The sequence below is a fragment of the Lytechinus variegatus genome, chromosome 3 (assembly GCF_018143015.1).
Source record: "Lytechinus variegatus isolate NC3 chromosome 3, Lvar_3.0, whole genome shotgun sequence".
In the NCBI taxonomy this organism is placed as follows: Eukaryota; Metazoa; Echinodermata; class Echinoidea; order Temnopleuroida; family Toxopneustidae; genus Lytechinus; species Lytechinus variegatus.
Window position 1 is genome coordinate 6,639,347 of NC_054742.1, and position 12,769 is coordinate 6,652,115.

General features: G+C 35.2%; 1 protein-coding gene across 1 annotated transcript in view; it reads right to left on the reverse strand.

Moving 5' to 3' along the window:
• Positions 1-7,603, reverse strand: part of LOC121410090 (aminomethyltransferase, mitochondrial-like) — a 31,170-nt gene extending 23,567 nt beyond the window's left edge. Inside the window, exon 1 of the mRNA XM_041601956.1 lies at positions 7,482-7,603. Within this exon, the coding sequence (XP_041457890.1) occupies positions 7,482-7,580 (99 nt within the window). The 5' untranslated portion in view covers positions 7,581-7,603. The remainder of the gene's footprint in view (positions 1-7,481) is intronic.
• Positions 7,604-12,769: the final 5,166 nt, after the last annotated feature.

The window sequence follows — 12,769 nt, forward strand, 5'->3', positions numbered from 1 at the left end:
TTATCTCTTTTATCAGAACAACCGCGGAACAATTTCCAGCACAAGCAAGCTAATAAGTGTTATTATGCCCGCGCTCGTCATTTTACAATGGAACGCGCAGGGAATGCAAGGGCACGGTGATGAACTTGTTAAATATATACATTGTAAAAGAGATGAAATTATCCATTTAATATGTTTACAAGAAACATGGTATCAAGGTTCTCAATCAATACATATTCCTAATTATACTTGTTTTTCTAAAAGCAGAAATTCCCGAAGAGGAGGGGGATGTGCATTCTATATCCATAACTCATTGGATTACGAATACATATCTCTAAATGTAGATTGCGAAATGCAATCAATTAATATACACATGGGCAAGTCCTTTATTACAATTATTAATTACTATAATCCATGTGAAAAACTAGAAGAAGACGACTTAAATTTACTCATTCAAAATGTCAAGGACACCTCTAAATTATTGATAGGAGATTTTAACTCCCATAACACTCTATGGGGGAGTGAGAAAACTGATAGCAACGGTCATTTAATTGAAAACTTTATTAATCAAAATAACCTCATCATACTTAATAATGGTTCTGGGACTCGATTAGATCCACATACAGGAAAAATATCTTGCCTTGATTTATCCATCACCTCACCCTCTTTAGCTATCAATTGTGAATGGCAGGTCCTATCTGACAAATGTGGCAGCGATCACTTTCCCGTCAGAATTGATTTGCATCTTAAGAAAGCCCCAACCATGAATGATCCAGATCACTATCCAACCAAAAAATGGTCTTTTAAACATATGAACTGGTCAAATTTTCGAAAGAAATGCGAGGAACACTTTAAAAACACATACCCTGATACGAGTGCATTGAACGCTTCAGAAACCTATGACCTTTTCATAAAACTAATCACAAGCGTTCTGGAGGAAACTGCCCCACCTTATAAAAAACACAAACAAAACCCAACTCCCTGGTGGACAAAAGATTGCACCACCAAAATAAGGGAACGAAATAAAGCAAAAAACAAACTGAGGAAAAATCCATCCCAACCAAATTTGGAACACTATAGAAAAAAGAAAGCAGAAGCGCAAAGACTCGTTAGACAAGCAAAACGGCAATATTGGCGGGAACTGTGCTCTAAATTTAACCGGTTTACGCCCCTAACGATGATATGGCGCTCTGTAAAGAGACTAAATGGTTCACAAACTAAACCAACCAATAAAATGCCAGTTCTTCACGCAGACGGTAAGATAATTACCGCAGACGAAGAAAAGGCAAGCGCATTCGCACAAAGTTTCATATCTGCGGGAAAAAACAAACCCCATAACAAAGAAGAAGAGGAGATTAATAAAGAATTTAATGATCTCCCATTTAAGGAAATGGACGGTAAACTTGCCAGTAATGAACCTTTTGACATGACAGAACTAAATTATATCCTGAAAACGAAAAAAGAATCAACGCCAGGGGAAGATAACATTGGATATCAGGTATATAAGAATCTTCCAACGAACGCAAAAGAAGCCATGCTTATGCTAATCAACAAAATATGGGAATCCGGTGAAATTCCACCCTCGTGTAAGCATTCCATAATGATTCCAATTTTGAAACCAAATAAAGACCCCACATTAACAAATTCATACTGCCCCATTTCCTTAACTTCTTGCCTTATGAAAATAATAGAAAGTTTGGTAAAAAAGAGACTCCAGTTTTATTTGGAAAGACATAATATACTATCCCCAATCCAGAATGGATTTAGAAGGGGGCGTTGTACCTTAGATAACATTATACATCTTGAAAATAGCATACAAAAGAATCTGGAAGTCGGTACGAAGACGATAGCTGTATTTGTAGACCTAGAGAAAGCGTTCGATTCATTGTGGACCAAAGGACTTTTAGTCAAATTAGGTAAAATTGGACTGAAAGGCAACATACTTCTCTACATCTATAATCTTCTATCGCGTCGTACATGTACTTTCCAGGTCCGAATAGGAAAGCAACTTTCTCCATGTAGATAGAAGATCTATAATCTTCTATCGCGTCGTACATGTACTTTCCAGGTCCGAATAGGAAAGCAACTTTCTCCATGTATGGAAATTAATAATGGTCTCCCCCAAGGGAGTACACTCAGCCCAGAGTTGTTCAATATAATGCTACACGACATTCCTATTTCACCTAACGTGTACAATCTGTTATATGCAGATGATTAAGTTATCTGGAGACACGGAAGTGACTTGAAAGAATCTAGCGAATATATTCAAGAATATCTAAATGAATTGAACAATTGGTTTTCATCATGGGGATTGAATATATCTCCTGACAAAACTCGTCCAATGCTATTCTCACATTCAAATAGAGAAGAACATTTCAGGATCACTTTGAATGAATGTATTCTAATTCCACAAAAGGAGCACAGATATTTAGGAGTATTATTTGATAAGAGACTGACATGGAAGCCACATATTGATAGCATTGTTCATAGATGTAAACAAAAAATAAATGTACTTAAATTAGGAGTGGGCTATACATGGGTCAAAAATACTTTTTTTGTAATTTCAATATGGGAACAGTTTTTTTTTATTCCTTGTAATGTATCTCAACATGAAATGACAATATTTTTTGTCTTGGGTCCGAGAAAAAAGTGTGCTGGGCCAAAATCCAAAATGGCCGCCAGAACCACCCAAAATCACAGTTTTGGCCACAACTTCTTTATTTGGTGGTCTTTTTCTTTGGTTTTGGTGTCTATTCATATGTATTTGGGGGCAGGCAATTTGTTTTTCCTATAGTTAATACTTTTAAACCATTATTTGTAGAGTTAAAAGGTAATTTTACCTAAATTTTTCAATTTTTATAGCCTTTTTTCAGCCAAAAAGTAGATTTTATCGTCCTGGGGTTCTTCGATATTAGTTGGTACGAGGTCAACAATAGCAAGCAGCTTCATAGAGCTATATCGCTTTTATTCCTCTACTATGGGTTTTACGGAAATTTGTGAAATATATCTTAAATTAAAAATTTTTTAATTATCCATAGCGGCTATACAGTATACAATGTACTGTACATATAATGCACTGCATATTGGCCACCATGACAAGGCATAGTGTTATACATGTAGAAATGAGCTCTTACAATGTAGGTTTAGAATTAGATGCCTTAGAAATTGAAGATATGTTTTGTCTCAGAAACTGAGGACATGTTTTGTCAAATATGCTAATTCAGGGGGCGGAGAAAGGTAATTAACCCCACATCATGGCATTTACACTGTAGATATTCTGGGTCCCGTTGCACAAAAATTTACCATTATGTTAACTTTAATGGTAACTTACATGGAATCCTTGGTTCTGATTGGCTGTTGATCAACATTACCATGATTATATAGTTACCTGACCCCATAAACAGGCCAGTTAGACACCACAACCAGGTAAAAAAGCCTCCAAATGAAGAAGATATGGCTAAATGTAGATATGTGATGTACGTATATGATATGTGATATTTTATGTGAAATTCATGTTGCTGGTTTCATCATGTACATCAGCTGACAAACAATCAAATTCACAATTCACAATCTAATTTTAAACCTTAAGAGCTTATTTCTACAGGCCTTTTCATATGTCATGGTGGTCAATGCATGGAAATATGCAGTGTAGTATGTACAGTACAACAGTACATTGTATACTGTATTGCCCCTATGGATAATTAACATTTTTTATTTAATAAGATATATTTCACAAATATCCGTAAAACCCACAGTAGAGGAATAAAAGCAATATAGCTCTATGAAGCTGCTTGCTATTGTTGACCTCGTACTATCTAATATCCAAGAACTCCAGGACAATAAAACCTACATTTGTCTGAAAAAAGGCTATAAAAATTGGAAAATTTAGGTATAATTACCTTTTAACTCTACAAATAATGGTTTAAAAGTGCTAATTATAGGAAAAACAAATTGCCTGCCACCTAAAACATATGAATAGACACCAAAACCAGAGAAAAAGACCACCAAATAAAGAAGTTGTGGCAAAAACTGTGATTTTGGGTGGTTTTGGCGGCCATTTTGGATTTTGGCCCGGCACACTTTTTTCTCGGACCCGAGACAAAAAATATTGTCATTTCATGTTGAGATAAGGTAAAAGGAACACAAAAAAACTGTTCCCACAGTAAAACCAAAAATCACCCATTTATAGCCCACTCCTACTTAAATGCATTGCTTACAGCCCTTTTTGTAACAGCGCTCAGGAAACCCTCCAGGTATATAAAGCCATCATACGGTCACTGATGGATTACGCATGCGAAGCATACAACTCTGCAACAACAAATGTAAAAAATATTTTGAACTCGATCCAATATCAGTCACTGCTAATCTGTGCTGGAGCAAGAAAAGGAACTTCTCTTAGAACATTACAGGTAGAGCTTGGGGAGATGCCTTTAGACATACGTCGGGAAATGCTAAGTGTCAAATTGAAAAACGTATTGAAAGTATCCCAAACCACCCTTTGATGGAGGACTTGAAAGACTGTTGGCAATTTGATATACAAGTGAATCAAAATACTCGGGAACCCTTTGGTCAAAGAGTGTTAGTATTACCACCGATTTTATCATACAAGATTGAGGACATGTTTATAACAACACCAATTCCAAAGTGGCATTATGAGACCACATCAGTATCAAATGAACTCAGTGACCTTATTTCCAAGGCAGACAACCCCTTGCTCCAAAAACAGAGAAGTATAGAACTTATTAATCAGAAATGGCCAAACCACCTACATATATTTACGGATGGCTCCAAGTCTCCAGAGATGGGCAGGGCAGCTGCTGCTTTTTTTATACCACGCTTTAATTATGTAGAGTCCAAAAGACTACACAACAATACATCCTCTTACAGAGCAGAATTAGCTGCCATTATTCTGTCATTATACTGGTTAAACCAAATACAGGTACCGGGATTACTCACAGGAGCGGTTATTTTCTGCGACTCTCTTGGAGCACTAGAAGCTTTGAAAAACAACAATGAAGAACAGTTTATTTATGAGTTGTTGATGCTCCAGACACAACTTCATAAAAAAGAAATACATATTTGTTATGAGTGGATACCTGGGCATTGTAATATCACTGGTAATGAAGTGGTTGATAAGGCCGCCAAAGGTGCGTTAACACACCCCACAATTGACATCCATAATAAACTAAATAAAAGAGAATCAAATAGTTTGATCAAATTTTATTATATGCAAAAATGGCAAAATAGATGGGAAGAAACTGTATCCCCCTTAAAAAGAATCCAAAAAAACGTAGCAGGAACTTTTAAATGTTCCTTGAACCACAAGAATAGTGAATCCATTTTGCACTGTCTAAGAATGGATAATATAGGATTAAACCAAAACCTATTTCTTTTCAAAACACACCTAACTGGATTATGCGATGTTTGTGGAGTGCCCGAAACAACAAGACATTTTCTAACTGAATGCGCAAAATATATCATAGAAAGAACAATGCTGTTAGTGGATACAGACTCCCAAGAGGCAGCAGATCTCGAGGGATCATTATCTCCATCAGAAGCTTCACACCAGAGAGCACTTGTGTCTTTCGTAAGGACACATAGACTCTCTTATTTTTAAGTTCTTTCTGCATAACATATTATAAGATAAAGCGCCTGTAAATAAATGTATATAATGTGTACATATGTATGTAATATGTTTTATTTTGTTTTGTTATTTTCTTTTCCTCTCTATAAATTTACTTGTATTTGGCTACTGCATTTTGAAGTTCCTCTTGAGTCTACGTACACGGGTGTCACTCATCTATGAATCGATAGAATATTCCAGATAACATGTTAAACATGTAACACTTAATAATAACACATGACATTAATTGCACCGAGCACAAGCCCTGAATGTCTGCATTAATTGTGTCCTTATATTGGTTATGGTATACCATACATCATGTATTTTATATTACACACTTTTATTGTTCTCTTTTCAAACTTCGGAAGGAGAGGTCTGTTGACAGGCATCACACTGTCTTGATTGGGTATTGGGGGGGCCTAGGCAGTGCTTGTTTTTAATAGCAACCACGCGCATGCTGAGAAGCCCGTTCAAATTACTGATCCGGGTTGGCCAGAAAATACTATTCAAACAATCAAGGATTTGTGATGAGCCGCCTTTCACGATCTCATTCAAATTTACTGAAAGCAGCGCTAATCCATTATGCGTCAAAATTTTATAACCACAAAAACGACAAATTGATATAGGCGTAAATATTTATATTTGAATGACACTCGCCTTAAAACCCAAGCGAACAACAACAACAACATGGAATTATTTTATAATTTCTTGATGAAATTAAAGTTCTGGGTATCATTTGAAGGTCTTTTTAAGAGCTTTCAAGTGATACCAAATTTATTCATATTTGATGATTTTCATTTTTTTTGTCACATACCTATTATCTGATTGATACACGTATGGCAGTGTATCCTATTGCCGGACACCTTTATTTCAGTGACTTAAAAATGACAACTAGAGGAAATACAATCAAGAAAAGTTATCACTTGCTATTCCAAATATTCTGAAAATTATGAATATGATATTTTACTTTTTCCAACCGTTTTCTTTGCACCGCACTTGCCGCATACCCTCCGCGAAAAACAATTATTTTCGTGCGTGACAAATTACATCATAATTCCGGACGCGCGCCGGACGGGTAAAAATATTCTTGATTATAATGATGTAAGAAAGAATTGGTGTGATTTTTTCATATGTCATATCATGAGTAAATTCTAAGTTTTTGTGTGCTTTCTTATATCGATTCTGAGCAAATCTTTTATAAAAATTTGTGTTTGCCAGCTATTTTTTTTTTTTCAATTGCGCTATCGATATGGCACCCGGTATGGCACTTTCCAGTATTACTGCTCGTTCATATCATGACCCTCACTCAGTCATCAAGTTCTATCGATGCGCTGTCAATCGTTGACGGCTGTCTATCACGGTAAACCTTGAGACTAGCCGTCAACGATCCCGGCGACGATCTGATCGATGGAGCGGACGAGATTGAATTTCGGTAATTATCAGGTCCGTATTTCCATCAGAAAATAGATCAATTGGGATCGATTGTTAATGCAAAACTATGTTATATGCTATGGTATTTTAAGCATTTCCTGTCATTTTAAAGAAAAATAAGGTAAAAGTTAGATTTTTTCGCCTTGTTTTTGCAATCTTGTTCTTTGAATTGATCTGTGAAATTGAACTTCGGAAGCCTTGCACTACGAAATTGACTTCGTATGCAGTAATATGCGCGTCCGGAAATATGATAGTGTCCGGTAATACAATACGTGACCATACACGTCTGACAAAACTCAAATACACACACACACAAATTGCAACATGTGGGACTAACAAAAGTTAGAACTTTGAAAGTTTGAGTTTGATTTTGTGCATCGCCAGTGGCAGTGCAGTAGATCAAGATCGAACTTAGCTTAGTCTTTAGAACCTATATTAGTTAGCTCACCGTGTTCATTGAACTCGCTCTCCGAACCAAGGCCGCATTCCAGCGATGAAATCTTAAGGCCATGATTGGCAAGCACGATAATGAATTTACAGAATTCATTGTATTGATGAAGAAGACCGTATCGATACCATAGAGACATCTCTATGATCGATACATACACCAAGATCTCTAACGTAGAGGGCGCCAAAAGTTTGTTTGCAGATTGTTCTCAAATAGAATTATTTACGCTACTATAAGTAAAGACGATAAAGAGCACACACCACTAACTATTCGCCAGACTCATGTGTTAAAAAAATGTCATGATGTTTGAAAAAATCGCCAAAAATAAGTTTTGATAATGACACCATCCAACCTTTATCATTGGTATTTCATCCAATATCATTCCAACCAGTGGCGGACCGTGACCCGGAGGATCGAGACAAAGCAATGGGGGGGGGGGGCACAGCATTGTTCACAGACAATGCAGTGCCCCTGTTGCACCCACAAATGTAATAACGCCCACAAATGTAATAACGCCCACAAATGTAATAACACTTTACCCACAAATGTAATAACGCCCACAAATGTAATAACACTTTACCCACAAATGTAATAATTTCACCCACAAATGTAATAATGCACTTTACCCACAAATGTAATAATTTTTGATCGCCCACAAATGTAATAATGACTTTACCCACAAATGTAATAAATTTGAAGGGATTTTTGGCAAATCCGTTCTGAACTAAAATCGTATAGTAATGCGTTCATATAGCACAAAAGTGCAAAGTCTCTTTTCCTGACCCGGTTAATCAACAAATTATGATATAAATCCAAAGTCTTTATTCCAGACCCGTTTGTTTCAAAAATTATAATATAAATCCAAAGTCTTTATTCCAGACCCGGTTGTTTCAAAAATAATAATATGAGCCAAAAGTCTTTATTCCAGACCCGGTTGTTTCAAAAATTATAATATAAATACAAAGTCTTTATTCCAGACCCGATTGTTTAAAAAATAATCATATGAGCCTAAAGTCTTTATTCCAGACCCGATTGTTTTCAAAAATGATAATATAAGTCCAAAGTCTTTTCTCCAGACCCGGTTGTTTCAAAAATTATAATATAAATCCAAAGTCTTTTTCCAGACCCTGTTGTTTCAAAAATTACAATATAAATCCATAGTCTTTATTTCAGACCCGGTTGTTTAAAAAATAATAATATAAGTCCAAAGTGTTTATTCCAGACCCGATTGTTTCAAAAATGATAACATAAATCCAAAGTCTTTTTCCAGACCCGGTTGTTTCAAAAATTATAATATAAGTCCAAAGTCTTTTTCCAGACCCGGTTGTTTCATGTTTCAAAAATTATAATATAAATCCAAAGTCTTTATTCCAGACCCAGTTGTTTCAAAAATAATAATATGAGCCCAAAGTCTTTATTCCAGACCCGGTTATTTCAAAAATTATAATATAAGTACAAAGTCTTTATTCCAGGCCCGGTTGTTTAAAAAATAATCATATGAGCCCAAAGTCTTTATTCCAGACCCGGTTGTTTCAAAAATTATAATATAAGTACAAAGTCTTTATTCCAGACCCGGTTGTTTAAAAAATAATCATATGAGCCTAAAGTCTTTATTCCAGACCCGATTGTTTCAAAAATTATAATATAAGTAAAAAGTCTTTTCACCAGACCCAGTTGTTTCAAAAATTACAATATAAATCCAAAGTCTTTTTCCAGACCCGGTTGTTTAAAAAATAATCATATGAGCCTAAAGTCTTTATTCCAGACCCGCTTGTTTCAAATATTATGATATAAGTCCAAACTAAGATACGATAATGATGTTCCGGTGGAATAAAAATGAGAATCGAGCCTAGTCTTCTCTCCAGACCCAGTTAATTAAAACTGGTGGAATCAAAGTCTTCGTTGTTGTTTTAAATTATACTGAACGTATTGTGAATATACGCGCTATGAGTAAATTGAGAATAAAGCATAGTCTTTTCTCCAGACCCGGTTATTTAAAACTAAAAACTAAAACCCTATAGTAGTGCCTTCAAATAGCACAAAAGTCCAGTCTTTTTCCAGACGCAGTAGTTTCAAAAATTATAATGTAAGTCCAAAGTCTTTTTCCAGACCCAGTTATTTCAAAAATTATAAATATAAGTCCAAACTAAGATACCATAATGATATTCCAGTGGAAAAAAAGAAAATCGAGCTTAGCCTTTTCTCCAAACCTTGTTATTCAAAAATTGTAAATAACAATACAACAACAACAAAAACCAATAGAGACCCCATAATCTTATTAATGCTGGAACATGGACATATAGCGTAGTCTTTCAGCCAGACCCAGTCATTTGTTTTTCAAAATAAGGCTAAGAGTAAAAATATAAATAACTCCAAATCTAATACCAAGCAATCCTTGAACCTAAGAACATGTTTTTAAAAAGAGGTTTAGAATGTTGTCTTTATTCCAGACATAATCATTACAAAAATTACGAAAAAAAAATCTTCGAACATAAGACCCTATCATATTCTCTTGGAATAACATGAGTTGTAAAACGTACTCTTTCCTCCAGACTAGGTTATCTAAGAAATGAATTAAAAAAGAAAATCAAATCTAAAACCAATTTTTAAAATTTATACCCAGTAAAAAGTATGTTTGTACCCCACACCCAGATTCTTTTGTATAATAATACTAAGACCCCTACAAAACATTGTAATTATGCATTTGCAAAGAAAACGTCAATTTTCCAGACTTGGTTATTATTTAAAAATAAAATTGTCTAAAGGAAATACCCAATAATCTAACTACTGTGGAATAACATGGAGATCGATTGTAGACTTTCCTCCAGACACAATTATTTCAAGAATAAAAAAACAATAAAACCCAACCCCCAACAACGAATCTAAGAACCAACAATCCTCCAAATTAAGACCAAGTACAAAAGCACATGTTTAGAGCGTTGTCTCTATTCCAGACCCAGTCATTTACAAATTAATTCAAACAATCTTAAAAAAACACAAGAATTTGTCGTATTCTTATTCCTGTTGAATAACATTATTACTATGCTTAGACCTTCGTCTAGACCCAGCTATTTATAAGATAAACAAATATTGACAAAAAAATCAAAGCTAAGACCAATCTTTAAAATTAAACCCAGTTAAAATGCTTGGGTTTAGAGAGTTGTCTTTACCCCACATCCAGTTCTCTTAAAATACAAATTAAGCAAAAGATTAATCTAAAAACTTAGACACAAGCATCTCCCAAACTATAAAACCCTTTGATAAGGCATACCGTAAGTTGGTATACAACTTGTTTTTCTTTGATGGAAGTGAAATAAATAAAACTGAATTGAATTGAATTGAATAACACAAAACGTCAAATTAATAAAAGGTGTAAATATTCAGATCTGAATGGTACGCGCCTTAAAAACCCAAAATAACAACAACAACGTTATTCTACATCAATGATATTGTGGCGTCTTTGTTAATATTGTTTGTCTGTTTTTATCGTTTCTAATAATTTCCTATTTTGAAATAACTGCATGGGTCTAGAGCAAAGACTACACCATATTTAAAGACTGGGCGTTGTGGCGTGCGCCTGTAATCAAAGCTATGTGGGGAAGTTACAAATTGATGCGGAGGTTCGAGGTTCGAGCCCTGGTCACGTCTTTCGGATGGTGACGTTAAAGGTCGGTCCCAGACGTAAATAATCATATCTGACTGAGACACGTCTGACAAAACTCAAACACACACACACCCACACACGTTTGCCCCCTGGAAAGATTAAACCTCAAGATGTTGATGGACCTGAATCCACCGACGGGACAGCCTAACTCCGTAACTCTGGTACGGGTGTGGGAGGGGGCTCTTCTTTCTTTGCCTGTCTCTCTTTCAGTCATTTCAAATCATTTTTTTCCCTATCTTATCACTTCTTGATCACATAGATCCCCTCTCTCTCTCTCTCTTTACTTAACGGGTCAATATAACCCCAGAAAATATATCTTAGGCCACTGAGATTATTGGAATTGTAACTAATAAAAAAAAATGCTGAATATATTACAAATGGTGCTTGGTACACTAAAAATTTAAAGTACCGAAGAACTTGTTAAAACTTTATCCCCTCTTGCTAGAATGATTTTCTTTTATATAATATCTCATAGATCGTCGATCAACAACCTTATCGTTTACGGAAAGTAATCCCCATATTGTGTGCTGATATCTTATTCCTCAGTTTTTTGTTTTATATGTATTTAAAGGTTTTGTGTGTTTTTTTCATAAAAAAAGGAATGAATATACAAGAAATAATAATAATAAACAAGTGGAATGCCTCTGACCGTCTCACCTGCATCACGCGATTCAACATAGCAGCAGTGCTGACTTTAAAAACTACTATAACTCGCACAAGGTGTTAAGTGATACTTGGTTACTCTTATTTCCACGTTTTATGAAGTAGACCAATACACTTACAGAGATAGGATGGTAATTCAACAAATACCCCCAATGTGGCCAAAATTCATTGACCTCACATGACCTTTGACCTTGATCATGTGACCTGAAACTTGCACAGGATATTGAGTGATACTTTATTACTCTTATGTCCAAGTTTCAAAAGTCATATCAATAAACTTGCAAAGTTATGATGGTAATTCAACAGATACCCCCATTAAGACCAAAGTTCATTGACCTTTGACCTTGGTCATGTGACCTAAAATGCACACAGGATGTTCAGTGATACTTGATTACTCTTATGTCCAAGTTTTATGAACTAGACCAACATACTTTCGAAGTTATGATGGTAATTCAACAAAAAACCCAATTCGGCCAAAGTTCATTGACCCTAAATGACCTTTGACCTTGACCATGTGACCTGAAACTTGCCCAGGATGTTCAGTGATACTTGATGACTATTATGTCCAAGTTTCATGAATCAGATCCAAAACCTTTTTAAGTTTTGATTGTAATTCATCAGATACCCCCAAATCGGCCAAAGTTCATTGACCCTAAATGACCTTTGACCTTGGTCATGTGACGTAAAACTCATGCAGGATGTTTGGTGATACTTGATTAACCTTATGTTCAAGTTTAATGAACTAGGTCTATATATTTCTTAAGTTATGATGATATTTCAAAATCTTAACCTCAGGTTAAGATTTTGATGTTGATTCCCCCAAAATGGTCTAAGTTCATTGACCCTAAATGACCTTTGACCTTGATCATGTGACGTGAAACTCTGATAGGATATTAAGTAATACTTGATTAACCTTTTAGCCAAGTTTCATGAACTAGGTCTATATACTTTCCAAGTTATG